Here is an 18,325-nt window from a genome sequence, read left to right as displayed (position 1 = left end):
TAAACTCTCCTTTTTTTCCTGAGTCCCAGCCAGAGCTCCCCGTTCAGCCAGGCCAGTCATCTGCCCCGCCTGTTCTTCTTATGGCGTATGGGGACAGCCTGCTCCTGCGCCTTTAAGACTTCCTTCTTGAAGATCGTCCAGCCTTCCTGGACCCCTTTGCCCTTCAGGACTGTCTCCCAAGGGACTCTCTCAACCAGCGTCCTGAACAGGCCAAAGTCCGCCCTCCAGAAGTCCATGGTTGCGGTTTTGCTGCCCCCCCTCCTTACTTCACCGAGAATCGAGAATTCTATCATTTCATGGTCGCTAAGCCCAAGACGGCCTCCGACCACCACATCTCCCACCAGTCCTTCTCTGTTTGTAAACAGCAGGTCGAGCGAAGCACCTCCCCTGGTAGGCTCACTTACCAGTGATGTGCTGTATCATGTTGCCAAGTCTTGAACTGGTGCTTGCAGCCTAGCCGGAACAAAGCCTTGAGAATGTCTTAGTGGGTTTCAGGGAGTGGCCATATCATGTATATTATCAAAGCTAAAGAAAAGCAAAAAGGATTGCGAGTAAAGCTACAAAGGTAAAACAAATACATCATCTGCATTACATGAAATATTATCTCTCTTCCTACCTATTAGCTGACGATTTCTGAGGGGTGTAACATTCTAATTTTTATCTGAAAATTTTTATGTGAAATGCTTGCTTTCTCACAGAGCGAAGCTTCAGAGGTAGAACTTTTTGATTGTGTTTCAGTGACTGCTATTGTGGAGTAAAGTAGAATGCTGGAAATATTTCCGATATTAATTGTTGTCCACAAAGTTTCAGTCTCTCTCTCGAAATGCCTTTATTGGTTAAGAAGCCTTTCTGGGTAGTGACCTTTCCTCTGTCCCTTTAGAGTTAGTGGCATACTCACTTTTAGAATTTATATCAGTTGTAGAGAGCTCTGAGGAGATCTACCACTGCTGTTTCTTCTCATAAGAATTAAATTACTTGGAACCTTTAATTCTAATGATTTGCAGATTTATACCTTCAGTTTTATATGAAAAAAGTTAACTTTTTAAATATGCAATGCTCTGTCAGCCTAGCAGTTTGAGTTGTGTTTTAGAGAGCTTCACAAAATCCCTTGCAGTATATAGTAATAGGATATGTGATTGATGTGGTACCTTATATGCCTTAGTTTTTTTCTCAGACTTTGAGATTTGGGTTCATAACAGGGCCTGTGGAGTTGCACATGTAAGTTCAGTGTCACATTAATAATCAGATTACAATGTAGATGCTTTTCAAATGCAGTGTATATATCTATGACCTGACCACAAAGCAATAACTTGAAACTGTGTCTTTATGGAGCCTTTAACAAACTTAAAAGTGTTTTAGGTAAATGAAGTATTTCTTTGCCTGTTGTTCATAAAGCCACTTAGTTTAGAACTATGTATTTTTTTTAAAGAATATTCTGGGTTGTATCTCATGTTATGAAGTTAGCAAATTGGAAGTTTTGAGGTGTGGCAGAAGGAGTTTTATAGTCTTTTTATACTCACGGTGTTATTTCTGTTCTCTCTGTTTTTCCTTTTTATATAAATGTATACACACACACACATATATATAAAAATATTAATTGTGTCTCCTAGTTAGAACCTGGCTCACTTGATGAAACCCAGATTGCTACGATATTGAGGGAGATACTCAAAGGACTTGATTACTTGCATTCAGAAAAGAAAATCCACAGAGATATTAAAGGTAAATTGTTTTTTATTTGTATTGTAATAATATTAAAAGAGCTCACGCAATATAAATGAACACCCTTCCAGTGTCAAATGTCTTAACTTCCACTATTTCCTCTTCTTTATTCCAGCTGCTAATGTATTGCTATCTGAACAAGGAGAAGTAAAATTAGCAGATTTTGGAGTAGCAGGACAACTAACAGATACACAGATAAAGAGGAATACCTTTGTGGGAACACCATTTTGGATGGCACCTGAAGTAATAAAGCAATCGGCATATGATTCGAAGGTAAGGTATTTCAAGGCATTAGCCAAAGTCCCTTCCTTTTTTAACTTGATTTACATAGGTCGGTCTTCAGAATGTAGCTAATAATTTTGGCTGTGTCTAGACAGGTGTATGTTTAGATGATACCTAGCAGCTAAAAGCTGTTGGCAAGGAAAGAAGCTTTCCTAATTTGTATCCAAACCTTAAGTTTCCTAGTGTATTAAGCTCATCCAGATGGCAAGAAATATTATAATATTGACAAGTACATCCTCTCGCCTTTTATCCCACTCTACTGAATTAAAAAAATAGAGTATTTCTGATGGTTGTTTAAAAGTAGAAGAGACCATATATATACAAAATGTTAATATGCTTCCACTTGTTTTTAGGAAAAAAAAAAAGGTCAGCAAGACTGTTGAAGAGTATGGATTTGGTGGGCGTGAAAGTGTTGTTTGAAAGTGCTGTTATTCACCTGTGGAAGAATGTGCTGCATAGGTCTATGCTACTCTCTGACCACATTCTTTTAGATATTCCGTACAAGGAGGGTTTAATGTTTCATATCAAATTTACTTATTTGTAGATATTTACATTCCACAGGATTTTGATTTAGCAGAGTGGTACAGCAGTGTACTGAAATCGCAACACAAGCACAATATATCCATTGTAATATACTGTTGGATCACAATAGAAATATCTTTTGTTAGGGTAGAGAAGCAGGGTTTTTTCATAGACAAAAAATGTCTGCATTTTTGAAAAATGCTGTTTTAATTCAGGATTTGACAAATGGCGTACGTTTTGTGTATTTTTCTTTTAAAATATGTGAAACTGAACAATGTCAAACCAAGTCCCAATTTATGTTCCCGATCGTGTGCTCTCAAGATTATGTGAGGCATTTTGGACTGCTTTATGCATATGTGAGCTGTGTATTCCGTAACTGCTGTACAGAATTGCCCATTCCATTCTCACTTTATTCAGTCCCATTCCCAAACTCTTTTGTGTCCTTAAGATATTCCTATTATTCTTTCTCAGTCCACGTATTGCAAGGTATATTTACAAGACATTCCAACACTTGTCTTTATTGCCTAAAAAATAATCAAAGTATGTGATTTTTGATATAGATACTAAAATTTCCACAGCTTCTGTCAGACTTTTGTAAAAAATAATTCAGACTGATATATTTGAGAACATAGGATTGTGGATGGCTTGTGTGAGAGAGTAAGTTAGCTGTAATGTTTGCATTTCAGTGTGGTCAGTAGCTAATCTGAGAGGTGTACTCGATAGCAAAAATTTCAACTTTATTTTTCATTTTCCCTTATAGTTTATTTTTCAAGTCCAAGTAATCCACAGGGGTGATAAAATCTAGCTGCTAAAGAAACTATCAGCCATGGGGAAAAATAGTGAAATGTCAAAAAATGACTATAAGCTTTATATTAAAGCTACCACCTGTTTTTTTAATTTCTTTTCCTTTTTTGTTTATCGTTTCCCATACCGTTTATTTCCTTCTCTCCAAGCTATTTGTTCTTTGATAAAATGTCGCCGTAGGATCTTTCCCTTCTTTCTAATTTCTGTTATTTTGGCAATAGTTCTTACTTCTTCATCCTGTTTTGATTCCTTTCTTCATCTGAAAGTCAGCGTCTTTTCTTATGTGCTTCAGTTTTCCCATATCTAGTTCTCTGTCCTTACTACTATAGAATTTCTAATAGAAAAATAAATATTAATTTTTAAAATGTTTTTACTCTTGCACATAGCCTGTTTTCTTTGACTTACAAAAGCTTCAAAGTCAGACTAAATTTTACTCATTAGAATGGAAGAGGAAAGACTTATGGCAGTACTGCAATAAATAGTAGTTACCAGTGACTTGCTGACTCTCATCTGAACTTAGAAGAATAATTTTTGTGCAAGATCTGAAACTGTAAAAATCATAACTTGTGGTAAAACTTAGTGATGATATAGCGTCATCACTTCTTAAGGTCATGCTTCTCCCTCCCCATTTGGAGGACCGATTTGCGCTTGTTCTGGGGTTTCATTGTCACAGACAGCGCATCCTTGATATGCCTAGTTGGATACACATGCAATTGGTACTTGCATCCCTGTTTTGAGATCCTTTCTTATCTGTGAAAGGAGGGGTTACAGTTCCAGAGGATTTGGGGGGTTTGTTCTTGATGCTTCCAACAGGAGTGGGCTTCCAAAACCCATCTTGGACTTCAAAGAGTTCAGTGTGCAGCCCTCGTTTGTTGGACTTTTTAATTTATTTTTTGTGGAGGAAGGTCACTAGCAGTAGAAAGTTATAAATATATGAGGGGAAAAAAGGAAGTATTTATATATGTGCGTGCGAGCATGTGGATATCTATGCACACATACTCATATAAATTTGATTTTTGTACTTATATATACACATACTCCATCTGTGACTGGAAGTCTGGCAGAAGAAAACCTATCCATTTATATGGCTTTAACACATTCCTCTTGAGAAACTGAAATTCAGAGTAAATTGGAAGTAATAATGCTCAGTTGTTTAACACGAAGACTCATCTTCGCAGGTGACGTTTTTCTTTCATAACCGAGAAAAGCTTTCCTGCTAGAGGGAAGTTATTCACAATTATACTCAGACTTGAGGAGAGCTTAGCTGATAATGCTGTTATTAAGATAAATGAAACTCAGAGCTCATATACTCGTGTAATCCTCTGTGCTCAGTGCGAGGTGGCAGTTCTGTAACATGGGTTAACAAAACATCATTTCATAAATGCGATGGTATGCTAATTGACTCAGTTTTTTTTTTTTTTCCATACTTACTTGCAAAGTTAAGTAACTAAGCTCTTAACAATAGAATACTGTCTGAACAAGGAAGAAGGAGCTTGTTTTCAGTCATGCTGTAGTCTGTAGCTATGATAGTGGAATGGATGCATACATTGCAGCTATCAGCCTGTAGTCCTGTATGAGTTAGTCAAAGACAACCTAACATATCAACTGAGCAGAGACAGATGGATTAGAGGGCCCCTTAGTAAGGACAGCAGTGAAAAATGAAATCTCTACTCTATCCAGTACCTGGAAATAGATCTGTTTACAGCATAGCAAAGTTCCAAATGCTCTGTTTGGGAGTAAAACCAGACAGCTCACTTCAGATCTTTCCTGTTTTCCTGAGAATAAATCTTTGTTCTGCTTTCACTTCAAAAGAAACAGAAAAAACAAAACATAAATATTTGTAATTGATATTTTGTCCTTTGGAACAGATGGTTCTGTGAAATTTTTTTCTTTCACCTTTCTGAGGGGTTTATTCACCCATTCTTTTGACTTTTAGGTCTGTTATTTCAGGAGAACATAGAGAATTATGATGCATTACTTCACATTACTTCAGGCAGATTTGGAAATAGGATTTGCATCTAGAGAGACAGCGTTCCCTAGAAGGAGTAGCACATTTTGATGATAAAAACCTATGAAACAAATATATTTAAATAATCTTCCCTAAAAAACCCAATATGCATATTGTGGCATCCAGTAACAATGTGAATCCAAGTCATCAATGAAATTAAATGGTAGCGGATCTAGCACTGGTCTCTGCTGCATTCTTGATTTGTCCCTCTAACTTGGCTGTAAGCCTTTGGATCTGCATTTTGCATGGGCATGACTTAGGGAAGTTTGATTTAGATCAGGCCTTCTTGGCCTACGAGACATGGCTCACAGGAGAAGGTCTACAAAGCAGATCAGGTAGAAAAGTGCTGTCAATATTTCAGAAGCTACTTCAACCAAATACTTCACTCGTTGAACTCTTGGGTTGAAAAAGTTGAATAATACTGTTCTAGACTGCATTTCTCTAGTCTGTGAAGAAGTAAGACAGTGTTAAACCCCAGGAAAATTATATTCTGATCTATTAAATTTCTGATGGTTGTACTAGCTTGTTGAGGAAAAACCTTGTGCATGTTATAACATTTTCCTTTATGCCAATATTTGACCTTTGCCCTATATTTACATAGTGTACTTGAATATGGTGGAAAAAATGCTAGTTTATAACACTCTAATAAGTAGAACCACTTTATGCTGTAAAAACAACCAAGGAACTCTGTATACTTTATTTTATGTGGTTAACCACATAAACCAGACTGTGTTAACAAGAACAAATGATTTACAGTAAAGGTTTAAAATCTATGTTTGCAGGCAACACTGTTTCTTCTCATTCTCCAACCTAATCTTAAAAGCATTGTTTCTTACAGGCAGATATCTGGTCATTAGGCATAACAGCCATAGAACTTGCAAAAGGAGAGCCACCTCATTCAGAATTGCATCCAATGAAGGTTTTGTTCCTCATTCCTAAGAACAATCCACCAACGCTGGAAGGAAACTTCAGTAAATCCCTCAAAGAATTTGTTGAGGCCTGCTTAAACAAGGACCCCAGCTTTGTGAGTTTCATCTGTTTGTCAATGTATAGTGGAGAACTTGACTGGTTTACATGAATTACATGAATAAGTGCAGTTCAGCTTTTCCAATATGGGGCAACATGTTCACCAGCATCTTCCTTTTTTTTTCTTAGATACTGTATATATTTAAAATCTCATTTGTATCAAGACTGAAGTCTGGATTTCTTAATCTTTTTATAGTGAGTCACTTAACACTCTCAAATGTGGTAAAAAAAATCTTTTTTTTTTTTTTTTTTTAAGAGACCTACTGCAAAAGAGCTCTTAAAACACAAATTTATTTTACGAAACTCAAAGAAAACTTCCTACCTGACTGACCTTATTGATAGGCACAAGAGATGGAAGTCTGAACAAAGTCATGACGACTCCAGTTCTGATGACTCAGATACGTAAGTTTGATGAGTTTGTGAAATATCCTTTGTAAATACAGGAGCCAAGTAGTTATTTTTAGCACATATATTCCTGTGTTCTGTTGTTTACAGCTTTTCAGCTTAGCAGCCTTGGTAAACTAATGAAATCTTGATTTCAGTGTTGCAAGGGATTTCATGCAAATTACAGTTGCTGAGAACAATTCTCATGGCCCATTCTATACTACCTTCTCTCTTATGTAGGGTCTAGGGTCCTTCCTAGACATAAGGCCAACTATTACTCCTGTCGTGCGAACAGAAGGTAAGTCTCACCCTGCGCAGCCAAGTAGCAGTGTGCACATGCACTGTGCTGTGTGTGCATGTGGCCACCTAGGGAGGGGAGTTGTCTCCTTGGTGGCAGGCTGCCCCTCATTCTAGCTATCTGAGTAAACAAGCAGCAGCATATCCTTGCATGTAAGAGAAGGTTAGTGGACAATGCTTCCATAATAATGGGGTTTTGGGGTACAAACCATATTACCTAGTTTTTTTTATGAGGGTGGTTTTTTCTTTTCTGTCCTTCCGGAAAGGTTGGGCCATTACAGCATGATAGTTGTGAAATGTCAAATTATTTATTGAAAAAGGAGAAGGGTTGTAAATATTTCCAGATTTCTTTCCTTTCCAATTTTTACTTCTCTCCATCAAATTTTGATGGACCTGTTCAATAGGTTCATGAGTTGGTTTCCTTAGGAAACCAAGTTACAAATAGTTACGACTCAGTTAACTTTTAAACTTTGTTAGTCTAAAAGTAATTTTGAAAATAGTGGGTATCATGAGATTACACACTTTTGAAAATCAAGTGAGGGGATTGCCACAATTTATTCACAAACCTGTTAAATTCCTCATCATAAAGAAAACACAACAGTTCTCTGCAATTCCAGTCTGTGTGCTAATGGCAAGCATCAGGCTAGTTATGAGCTGCCATTACAGCTGTAGATTTGTCCTACATTATTAATGGCTTGATTCCTGCCAGCGATCACAGTTCCAGCCCAAAACCAGGTCTGATTTGGAAGGTAAATTACTAGTCCTAAAACTAGTCTCAGATCAGTTACTAACTGAACTTCGAGGTTACAGTCCATTGCTCCTGTGGAATATCAGACCAGCTTTGATGGCTTGGTATAGGAGAGTAGTGGAACTAGAATGGTTATTGCGTGCTTGTGAGACAATTTAACGTTATGTCTAAGCCTGCTTTCCCCTCCTCTGCTTCCACAGCAGCCCTTGTATTAGATGTGATAAAAGGGTGAGTTGATTTGTCATGCTGGAATACTAACTTTCCAAATTGATAAATATTTTACTGTTGGATCAGCTTGCTAGAGCTAATGTATACAAGGAAGGTAGACCTGCCTCTTTCAGTGACAGCCAGAAGTTCTGTGGGGCTTCAGGCAGAAGTCTTGGAGAATTTTCTTACACTGGTCACGTGCTTTTTGACTTGGTAGGCTGCGCTAAATACTTTTTGTACAGTGGCCACTACATACCCTTTTAGTTGGTGGTTTTCTTGCAAATCACACTTAATTCACAGATCAGGAAGAAATGAAATTAGAGAAGGATATTTATGGTAGTGAGAGGAGAAATGTAATGCAGTGACAGATTAGTGTCAGCATAAATATTTTTGTTCTTTTAACTTCGCAGGAGTTACAGAAAAAATTACTATGCCATCCACAAAAAAATGAGGCAAAAGATTGATTTACAGTGATGTAGTTTGTTAAAGCCATGCTGTATCTGTACTTTTTTAGCCAATTTTTTTGAAGTGGGAAATTACCTTGCTAACAGGCTGGGGATGAACCGTCCTCCTCAAAGGTATTCTAAGCTAGTGTCTTAGCTGTTTTTCTAGGCAAAAAAGTGAATTAAGTCTCCTAATTTTTCCCCCATCCCTAATGATTTGAGGTACTCTGCTAAAGCCAGTTTTCAGATAGCAATAAACCACTTCATGTTACTTGTTATGTAACTTGGGATAATGTTTTCCATCTGTAATACCTCTCTTTCTTTTTGAAGTTAATTTAACATTGTGAAGTATCTTGGTTTCTTTTTTTTTGTTTAATTTCCCCAAAAGATAAATTACATTACTTTTCATACTTGTCTTTATACTTATCGGCTTGCACAATAGAATCCTGATTTTGGTCTTGACTGGAGTTTTTATGTTTAGCATATATATTGAATGAATATGGACAATAAGGTGTGTAGGTAATAAAACTTTTTTCCCCCCCCCTCATCCCGAAGTGAACCAGATGGCCAGGCTTCAGGTGGGAGTGATTCAGGAGAGTGGATCTTTACAATAAGAGAAAAAGACCCCAAGAATCTAGAAAACGGAGCAGCCCAGCCTTTGGAGTTGCAAAGAAATAAGGTGCTCAAAATATTGACGGTATTATACAAGGAGATAATTCTTGCTTTAATAATTTAGTGAGGTGATTCTGTATTTTTTACAAGTCTATTTATTATATACCTTTAAAAGCATTTAAATTGTAAAATTTTCAGAATTTTTGCTAAAAATGTATTTGCTACAGTTGCCTTTCACAAAACGTTTTAAGTCTTGACGTTTGGGTATTCTGTAAATGTGTCCCTTTTCTGTAGTTCGTGAAACATGTACTAAAATATTTCTGTTGTTTGTGAAATATTACCACTGGAGGAAGACCAGGCAATATTTTATTTTTAAAATCTTCCTTCTGTAAAGTAAATTTAACCAGTACAGTACAAAGCTAGACTGGGTTTTGGGGAAGGCATTCTAGTCTTTTAGGAAAAGAAGTCTACAGTGTAGCAAAGAATAGAATGTGCATATGTCCAAAAAAAACCCCACCAAAAAACCAAAAAATAGAATAAGGGATGTTTAGGAGCTGCTCCATCATATTTTCTGCAGCCTGTGTGGCTGGGCAAGTGGTTGCTACCCTGGCTCTGAAAATTCTGGGCGTGTGCTCTTATCAGAACTGGAGAAATATAAGAAAAACATTGTATCATACGGGAGGAACCTAGTAAATCTCTATGTCTATGATTTAGTACATGCTCAGTAGTGTTGTTTGGTGGGGTTTTTTTGTTTGGCTTTTTGGTTTTGGTGGTTTGCCTCCCCCTAAATTTTGAGCTTGCATGTATTTGAGGTGCCGTAGCCTCAAATTTTAATTCAGCCTCCATTTTCCACAGTGCTTTGGAATAGTCTGTTGTAGAACACTTTACATATTTGTATATACATAGAAACAGATTTTTTCATAAAATGTAGTGTGTTGGAACTATTTTTTTCTTTAATTAGAAACAGAACACAATGAGGATGCTTTTTTTCAGAAATAAAATTGGTCAGAATTTTGTTTTCTTTAAAGGAAAAGGATATCCCAAAGAGGCCTCTATCCCAATGCCTGTCTACAGTTATCTCCCCTTTATTTGCAGAGGTAAGTTATTGCTTTAAAACTTAACAATTCCAGGATTTATGTCTCTGAAAAATAGAAAAATATGATGAATGACAACTAAGGTTTCTACAACCCATTTGGGACTTGATGTGTTACAGTTTTACCTGTACCCTTTGCTTTCATGCATGTCTGCTTTTGAGAGCTTTGTTTTCCTTCTAATAATACTTCATGTGCATGGTAGCAACATCGACCTTGCTAGTCTAAAGCAATGAACATGAAAACCAAAAAGGTATGTAAATGTTTGGATTGCAGCATTCCATTTTTTGACACTGCTTTATCTCTTTATCTGTCATTTTATCCGTTACAAATTTTAAGTTCTTCAGTGTTCCAAGATATGGCTGTGGACCAGATCAGCAAGAGCTTAACTTTTGAGTTTCAGTGTTGAAAACTGTATTTTGGTTCCCATTTTGAATTTTATATTTTTTATATTTGTTTTTTCCAAATACTTAAAAACAACTTTAAAAAAAACCCAAAACATATGAAGGGGAAGCCAGATGTATTTTAAAAAGTTGATAGAACTCTAAGAAACAAAAACTCCCCTCTCATCCTAGCTTTGATATGACAATTTTTTATTTAAATAATGATTTCAATCATTGTAACTGTTACAGAAATAAAGTTAGAGAAATTGTTCTAATAAAAAGGTGTTGTCTTAATTTTGTTCTAATTAATAAAGTCCTGCTTCAGAGGATTATCATTGAGTTTTGCATGCTGCTTATTAAGAATATTGAGTGCAGTAAAGCAATGGAATTTACATAAAGGGGATGACCTCTGTATTGGTTATTCAGACTCCAATATTACATCAGCCTGTCATTCTTCTATGTAAAGTGGAGAAACACTTTATACCAGGATTTTTGGCATTTTCCATTGCAGTTCTTTATGTATTACCCACTTGCTTGCCTCTGCTTGAGAATTTTCTTTCAATTCCCTACTCTTCCGTCTCCCAAACATTTTTCTGGTTGCTCTGCATCTCCTTTAGGTCTTCCTTCTCCTTTTCAATACCAAGCATGATATAGGTCCTGCATCCACTGTCTTCCACACTCCATCCTCCATCTTTATGCTTGCTTTATTTTTCATTTTCTCTCCACCATGCCCTTTATTACCTGTCTTCTAGATATCTCTGCTCTGGGTTCTTCCTTCCCATGGTATTGCTAAGTAGTTACCGTGTCATTCTTTGCCTTTCTTGCTTCCCATTTTCATTTTCAAGGCCGTTCCTTTAATTGCCACTTGCTGATCCCTGTGGGTACACGATTCCCCTAGCATTGCTGCAGCAACACAAACATTTTTCACTGTAGTCCTTATTAAGATTGCCGTTTACTTTCATCTCTATAGCATGTAAAGGCTACAGAAAAATTTTTCCTCACACACTTGTTTGTTGTATCTTTTCATGCAGTGGGAGAAGACTCTTGGTCTGGTAGCTGCTGTTTGGTTCATATTTCAGACTCCTCTTCCATGCAACTTCTGGTGGATAGCCACAACTTTCCCAAACTGCTCCAGAATCTCATTGCAGGGTTTCCTTTTTCTTACGGGCATGGCTACTGTCTCTGCTCTGTGTAGAGCAAGCCTTACGTTACATTTTCAGTGTTCCATTTGCTTAGCATTCAAACCAAAGATATCTGCACCCTCAGGAATTATTGCTAGCTAAATTAGTGAGTTACTCCATGGAACTCCTCCAAAAAGAACAAAGCTTTGTCAGAGCTTTCAGAGCTTTTTGTCGTCATGGAGGCTTCAAAGCTTTTGACACAGCACACAGGTGTAAAAAACAACTGCTGTCCCTAAGTAATCTTACAGGGGAAAATTGTGCTCTGCATCCTTCTCCTTCAGTTGAACTCTGATACAACTTAGGAGCCTTGGCTGAAGAGGCTTGCTCAGCTATGGGGCCCTGCCTCTCTGTGTTGCTGGTAGTAATGTGAAGCTTGGTGCACCTCAGCAAAGCAATTAAAAAAAAGAAACCACAAAAAAAAACAACAACACAAAAACCAAACCAACAAAACACCCAACCCCAAACAAAACAAGATGCCCAAACAACAGAAAACAAAACACAGCCTGAAAATGAACAAAGCTGTCATGCTTGTCAGTTATTTGTGATCTTCAGTGACCAGCTACCACCCTGATGTGGTTTCTTTCTCCTTATCCGAGGATGCTGGCGGAGTACTGCATGTGGTATCTCATTCTGGGTTCCTTTTTGAAGGCAGGAGATCCGGAGGTGTCCTTTGTTGTAATGTTTCCACTACTGTCTACTTCTATCATCTTGTCCTCAAGCTGTGACTTCCCAGTTTAGACTAAGAAAGGGTTAGTTATTACTGGGAAAAGAAAAGGCATTTGTGTCTTCCTGTTACCTATGCTTTGTATGCAAGATCTCACTCTTGAGTATCCTGGATGTAGTGAAGAGAACACAAGCAGCAGCCAAAGAAAAGTACAGAAGCCTTCCTACTGCTGTGGTTGTATCTCAGCTGTTCTACACACGCACACACAGACCTCTTGATTTCCTTTTGTTGAGACCTGAGTTACGCTCAGGAGGATGCCCTAACATACCTATAAGCCATCGCTAAATGTGGAACTAGAACAATGATTATTTCCTTTATGTTTTCCCTTGCAAGACTCAGATTCCTTCTTAAAGAGAAACCTTTCCTCAATGCTGATGGCAACTCTTGAGCTGTAGTTCCTGACACCTGTTGAAAATCCACTTCAGAAAGTTCTGAAAAGCTGCTTTAGTGCTTGGACATCTCCGAAGAACTTCACTGGCACTTTGTTCCCTCCAGAATGTCTTGTACTACACTGAACTCAAAATCGTCTTGATCTATTAATTCTGCTTTCCAGGGATCATGCTTATTCCATGTGACACAATCCCCTGTGCTATACTTAAGTAGGGCCTGAAGTGTATGCACGCCCACATTATATCCCAGAAAGTGGCACAAACTTTCCATTTGTTCAAGCTAAGCTTTCGTCATTACTGGCAGTAATGGCATAAAGGCAGACTGGCTATAGGTCCGGCATTCAGAGACGACTCTTAAATTAATTGAATAATTTGTAGAGAAATATGTGGAAAAATATTTCACTGTTCCTTAGTTCTGCGTAAACAACTCAAACTCTTTGGTCCAAAGCACTCGTAAACCCGGTCAGCTTCCAACTGGAGTATTTTTTTTTCACCAGTCATCTGTCCCCTGTCCCCCATCCCCCCCCCTTCCCCGGCCTTTGACTTTGATTCCATCCTTCTTAAGAGGATGCTGCAAAGCAGCTCTTGACAACAGCTGTAGTGATAAATGTGGAGAGAAACTTGTAAATGCAGACATCCAACCTGCTGGGGCAAGTCCGGTCCCTGAAAGAAGGCCATGCCTTTACTCACCCTTACTACTAGTAACACTACACTTTTTCCAAGGAAGCCCACACCGTGCTGAGATTTTTGAATGTTCTCTAGTGACTTCTGAGAAAGAAAGCATTTTACCAGCCATACTCAGTGTATTATACCAGCTCCTACATAAGCGAAGCACTGAGATGTTCCCTTTCAGCTCTCGGTTCCTGGCTAATCATGGGATCCTTTGCTTCAGGGGAGAGATGAGAGAGTGCTCAGGGTACTCTGTTGATAGAGTTGACAGGATGAAAACGTTTTCTAACAGTGCTTGCACAAGTGCACCTGCGGTGTATGCGTATAAGCTATCGGTGTACAAGTATGTATACTAAAGTGAGTATGTATAAGCAGCACATCTTGACACCGAACAGCTACAGGTAAATAGCGTATCTTTCTTGGAATACTTTGTCGTAATTTTTGAATGTGAGCACGCTGAAAAGGATGTGTGAATGATTGAAGACTTGTGAAGATGAATGACATCCTGGTAACTACTGCAAAGACTAACATCAGGATGAAAAACGTCTTCAGGATGTGAGGGTGTATAATGAAAGTCAAATCCTGACATTGTGAACACTGGTGGTCACTTCCTAACAAGCTTTTGCACTGTATTGTTTACAGAAATATTTATGAGTATCTTATTAATATATCTCTTCCTGTTTTTCTTTCAGTTGAAAGAGAAGAGTGAAGTGTGTGGCGGTAACACAGATTCCATAGAAGAACTGAGAAAGGCCATTTATTTAGCTGAAGAGGCTTGTCCGGGCATTGCAGATAACATGGTGTCACGCCTTGTGCAGAGGCTTCAGAGGTAATGAAACTATTTCACTAAGGGTTACAGAAAATTGCAGATCTGATTCTACAAATATTTGAGTAGTGTTAAATTGAAAGAATTAATTTCTATTTATAATAGAGGGAAAAAACCACTCGTGCCTACAGTTTGTACAATTGTGTTTGCTTAGTAGAAAAAAAACTAGTAGTATCAGCAGTTCTGATTTCTAGCTTCAGGTGATAGCCCATACGTACGTTCATCCTGTTGGTGTGCATCTTGTGTGTCAAATGAGGCTGGACAGCCTCTTCCCTTTGCGGTTCCTATAAGGGACATTCGCGCTTTCTCGGTGTCTGGGTGTATGTTGCAGAGGATGCCCTGTGTCACTCTCCATTTCTTTTACCCACTTCAATAAATGGACCGTTCAGTTAGTTTGTGTTTCTTTCAGTCACAGAGTAAGTGGCTCCTTGTTCATTCATTTAAGATAGTCTGTATGGCCTTTTGGTGGTACCTCCAAAACCAACTTTTTGTATTACTTCAAAAGGCCAAATTTCATAAGAGATTTTCTAACTGCCTAGGTCAGGAATATATTCTTAACGAACACTCAATTTGATGTTCTTTTAAATGCTACGCAGGAAAAGATCAGGGGCATAAATTTCAGAATTACTGCTTGAAGAGACTTTAAATACAGCCTCGAATCCAGGAGTCCACAGCTGTTGTGAATCTACACCATCCAGGTTGGATTGCTTGGTACTAGAAAAAACTCAAGGCAATGATTAATCATGGACTGCTACCTTGAAAAAGATCCCTCTGAGCAGGTGCCTCCCTTGTACCATCTCTAACCACAGCTTGGTAAAGTTTAAGAATTCACACCTCTGAAGTTAAAGCAGAGGATTGCCAGGCTGACACTTTGTCATTCAGTAAAAATCACTGCCAAGAAATCTGCAAGCAGTCGTGTTTCTTGCTTTCTGGGCCGTTAAGCATGAAGCCCAGTGAGCATCTCTAGTGCTAAAAGGTCACTCCTTGATGCCAGATGTCCTGATTCTCCTTTCAGTTGATCCTGGCAGGCTTGAAAGAGTTTCTGGAGCTTCCATCTCAGTTTGTTTCCATTAGAGGTTCCAAAACTGACCCCAGTCTTTCATCAGTCCAACGTCAAGTCCAATCAGCGTCAAGTTTCTATCAGCTTGGTACAGGGCCTTCCTGGAACTGGGAACCTCAAAGACTGCTGCTGCTATTGAAGCTGAAAATGACCCTGTAGAGACAGGCTTTCCACTGGGCGCTTCTTTTGCGGATGCTGGAGATGATCTTACTTGTTCCTGTCACGACAGCAACAGTCATCATTTTTGTTTGCTTCCTTGGACTACTGCCGTTTTTCTCGGTCATAATGTCTCATAACAGCGGAGGCAGGCACTTCATTTTCTTTGAAGGAGAGAGAGCAATACTCATAGAGAACGTTTGTTGATGAGTCACATCTGGGTGAACTTTCTCTTATGCCAGGGATGATATTCAGCTAGCGTGTGATCATGACTAGCACTCCTTCCGGAAAGTGAGTGAAAGAAATGAATGGCACGATCCCCCTCTAAAAAGGAGTTTGAACCCTTCCGTAGCTTAGTAGGTATCCCTCATGGATAAAGCTGTTTTTGGAGCGAGTCAGCTTCTGAAAAGGTAGTTCCTTCTTGTTTGAATACTACAAGAAATATGCAAAAAATTACATCATTAAGTCATTTCTTGTATCCACTTGCAATATCCTCTCGATTTGATAGCTAACTACTGAAGATGGCTCTTTAACAACATGTTTCTAATGAGATTTTCATTCCCCTTATGACTGGTTAAAGCTGGATTTCCCAAGTTTGTCTGAACGTATTAGTTGGGACCCTCGGAAGATCTGCCCAATTAACTTGAGTGATTCCATTTGCCTTCCCCTTCCAGTTCTGATCTCTGATGTTTTATCAAGTTTATTGAAAGCTTAACGTGATTAAAATGTGTGCTGCTTTCTTTGGATGATTCTTAAGAATCTGCTTAGACCAAGAAATACAGGTTTCCTGCCCCAGTGACATTTTGGAAAGATTACGATGTAAACTTGCTAAGTAGGAAAGTTGGAATCATAAACTGTTGCCCCCAGAAAGCTGGATTCTTACATCATCATATACTTCTCAGTACACGCTTGAGCAGGGGTTGTTGCTATTCATTAGAAAAGCAGCGGTGTTCTAATAGGGTGCATTTTACATGTTGTTCAGCTCTTTGGCTTTTGTCTTCAAAGCGTGACAGCAGTGGCGGGTGTCATTCGGCAGGGAAAAAGGCTGGAACTTCAATAGCATAAAATGGGGTAACTTTTAGTTGCCGCTTGTTGTGGAACACTGTTCCGAAGGTCACAAGGAAAACTGTTTCTTTTCCTTTTCAGATACTCGCTGGCTGGAGGAAGTACTGCATCCTACTGACTTTTCTAAGACAACGGAGATCCCACGGTGTCTGCATTGAAGGCGCGCACCCTGATGTTGTTCTGCCCCTCAAGTCGCTGGAATGTCCTTTGGCGGAAGGACATCCCTACATGTGCAAGAGTGAAAACGAAGTCTCTCGGATGGAGGCAGTCTTTTTCAGCTCCTTAAAGCTATACTTTTTTTTTTAATGATAATGCACATATTCCAGGGAGGTGTCTTTTTGTAAAACCTGAAATGTATATTTAGGTTTGTGATAGAGAAATTGAAGATATTGAGAAACCTCAGGTATCTTGCTTTAAGAATTCCACTGGGCGATGGCGTACGTTTGTTGGAAGTGTGTACAGATATGTATATAATGTCTTTTTTAACTGAAAGCCTTTCAACGTGCATAACGAATCACTGTGTACAAAATGGTAAAGTGCTTCTGTAGATAATGTTAGTGGGGTAAATATTTGACAGGCCATAACTGAGTATTGCCTTGCCTTTCTTACATGTAAATTTTGAATTATGTGATAAGTGAATCTTGGTTTGATTTTTGTACGTGAAGGACTTGCCATTGAAAGAGTTAAGCCTGTACTATGGAACCTTCTGTTCGTACCTCAGCAAAGACACAATTTTATTCTGTTTCTCCAGTATTTCTTCCGTTTTATCTGTATTCTGAGCGTGACTTTCTAATGATGGTACTACTTCTGGTTGTTTTAAATTTAACACACCTTGTCTCTCAAAGCTTTAAATTTTAAATCATTGTTTTTCCTCAAGCATGAGCTCTTTCACGGTTTCAGTTTTAAATTGTGCCAATGCAAATTCTGAACCGTACGTATTGCTCTATTTTAGTAGAAGGTATTTGTGAAGCTTGTAGTGAGATTCAGGTACGATCTTTCTTTTTCACCGAAACGTGTTTGAATGCTCACACAAATAAATCTTTATTACCTACATTCATTCTGAAATATCTCATTAAGACGTTGGCTCTGAGGCAGTGGCAAATATTTCTTCATCACGCCTATTTTGGTCATTAGAATGAATGTCTTGCAGCGTGAAAGAAAAATTATCCATATATTCAGTATTTGGTCTTGCTGCCTAAATCTCTGCACCTCTTTACCCAAAGTGATAGGCGTTAGGCAGAAAGACTGCCCAGCTGAGCCCGAGTGTTGTATGCTGTGTCCTATTGTCTCCCCACAAAAAAGTTACTTCTTGAAAATTCCGAATTTTGACATTTCCACTGTTCCTGTGAGTGCTCCAGGATGCCTGACTTACGCTTTTATAGCTCTTGGAAACAGTTCTTGTTGCACACACAGTTGGTTAGGCGGCATTTTTTTCCCCACAGTATTACCCTGAGGTTTACCTTGGTTTGTCTCACCAAGGCTACCTATATTCAGGTGCTTCTTATTCTGGTAGCTAAGGGAGCATTTTTGCCTTGTTTTTAATGAAGAAATTGATGATTTTATGTTTTGCATGGCATTGAGGTAACTTACCTGTTTAATTTTAAAAAACCAAACAAACAGATACGACTTCTGGAAGGTAAAGGATTAAAATTTTGAAAGTATAGGCATATCTACCTGGCTTGGTACAAAAAGACCCAGGTTCTCTAACCGTTCTGGAAGCAGGTGAGGT

The 18,325-nt window shown here is 38.4% G+C and overlaps 1 protein-coding gene across 1 annotated transcript in view; it reads left to right on the top strand.

Moving 5' to 3' along the window:
- The window catches only part of STK24 (serine/threonine kinase 24), a 45,317-nt gene extending 28,575 nt beyond the window's left edge, over positions 1–16,742 (top strand). Inside the window, exons 3-10 of the mRNA XM_009333331.1 lie at positions 1,611–1,719; positions 1,835–1,992; positions 6,174–6,359; positions 6,618–6,763; positions 8,996–9,119; positions 10,081–10,149; positions 14,182–14,318; positions 16,678–16,742. Of these exons, the coding sequence (XP_009331606.1) occupies positions 1,611–1,719; positions 1,835–1,992; positions 6,174–6,359; positions 6,618–6,763; positions 8,996–9,119; positions 10,081–10,149; positions 14,182–14,318; positions 16,678–16,714 (966 nt within the window). The 3' untranslated portion in view covers positions 16,715–16,742. The remainder of the gene's footprint in view (positions 1–1,610; positions 1,720–1,834; positions 1,993–6,173; positions 6,360–6,617; positions 6,764–8,995; positions 9,120–10,080; positions 10,150–14,181; positions 14,319–16,677) is intronic.
- The last annotated feature ends 1,583 nt before the right edge of the window (positions 16,743–18,325 follow it).

This window comes from Pygoscelis adeliae, unplaced genomic scaffold (genome assembly GCF_000699105.1).
Source record: "Pygoscelis adeliae isolate BGI_AS28 unplaced genomic scaffold, ASM69910v1 Scaffold48, whole genome shotgun sequence".
Classification (NCBI taxonomy): domain Eukaryota; kingdom Metazoa; phylum Chordata; class Aves; order Sphenisciformes; family Spheniscidae; genus Pygoscelis; species Pygoscelis adeliae.
This window is presented reverse-complemented; position numbering and strand designations above follow the sequence as displayed.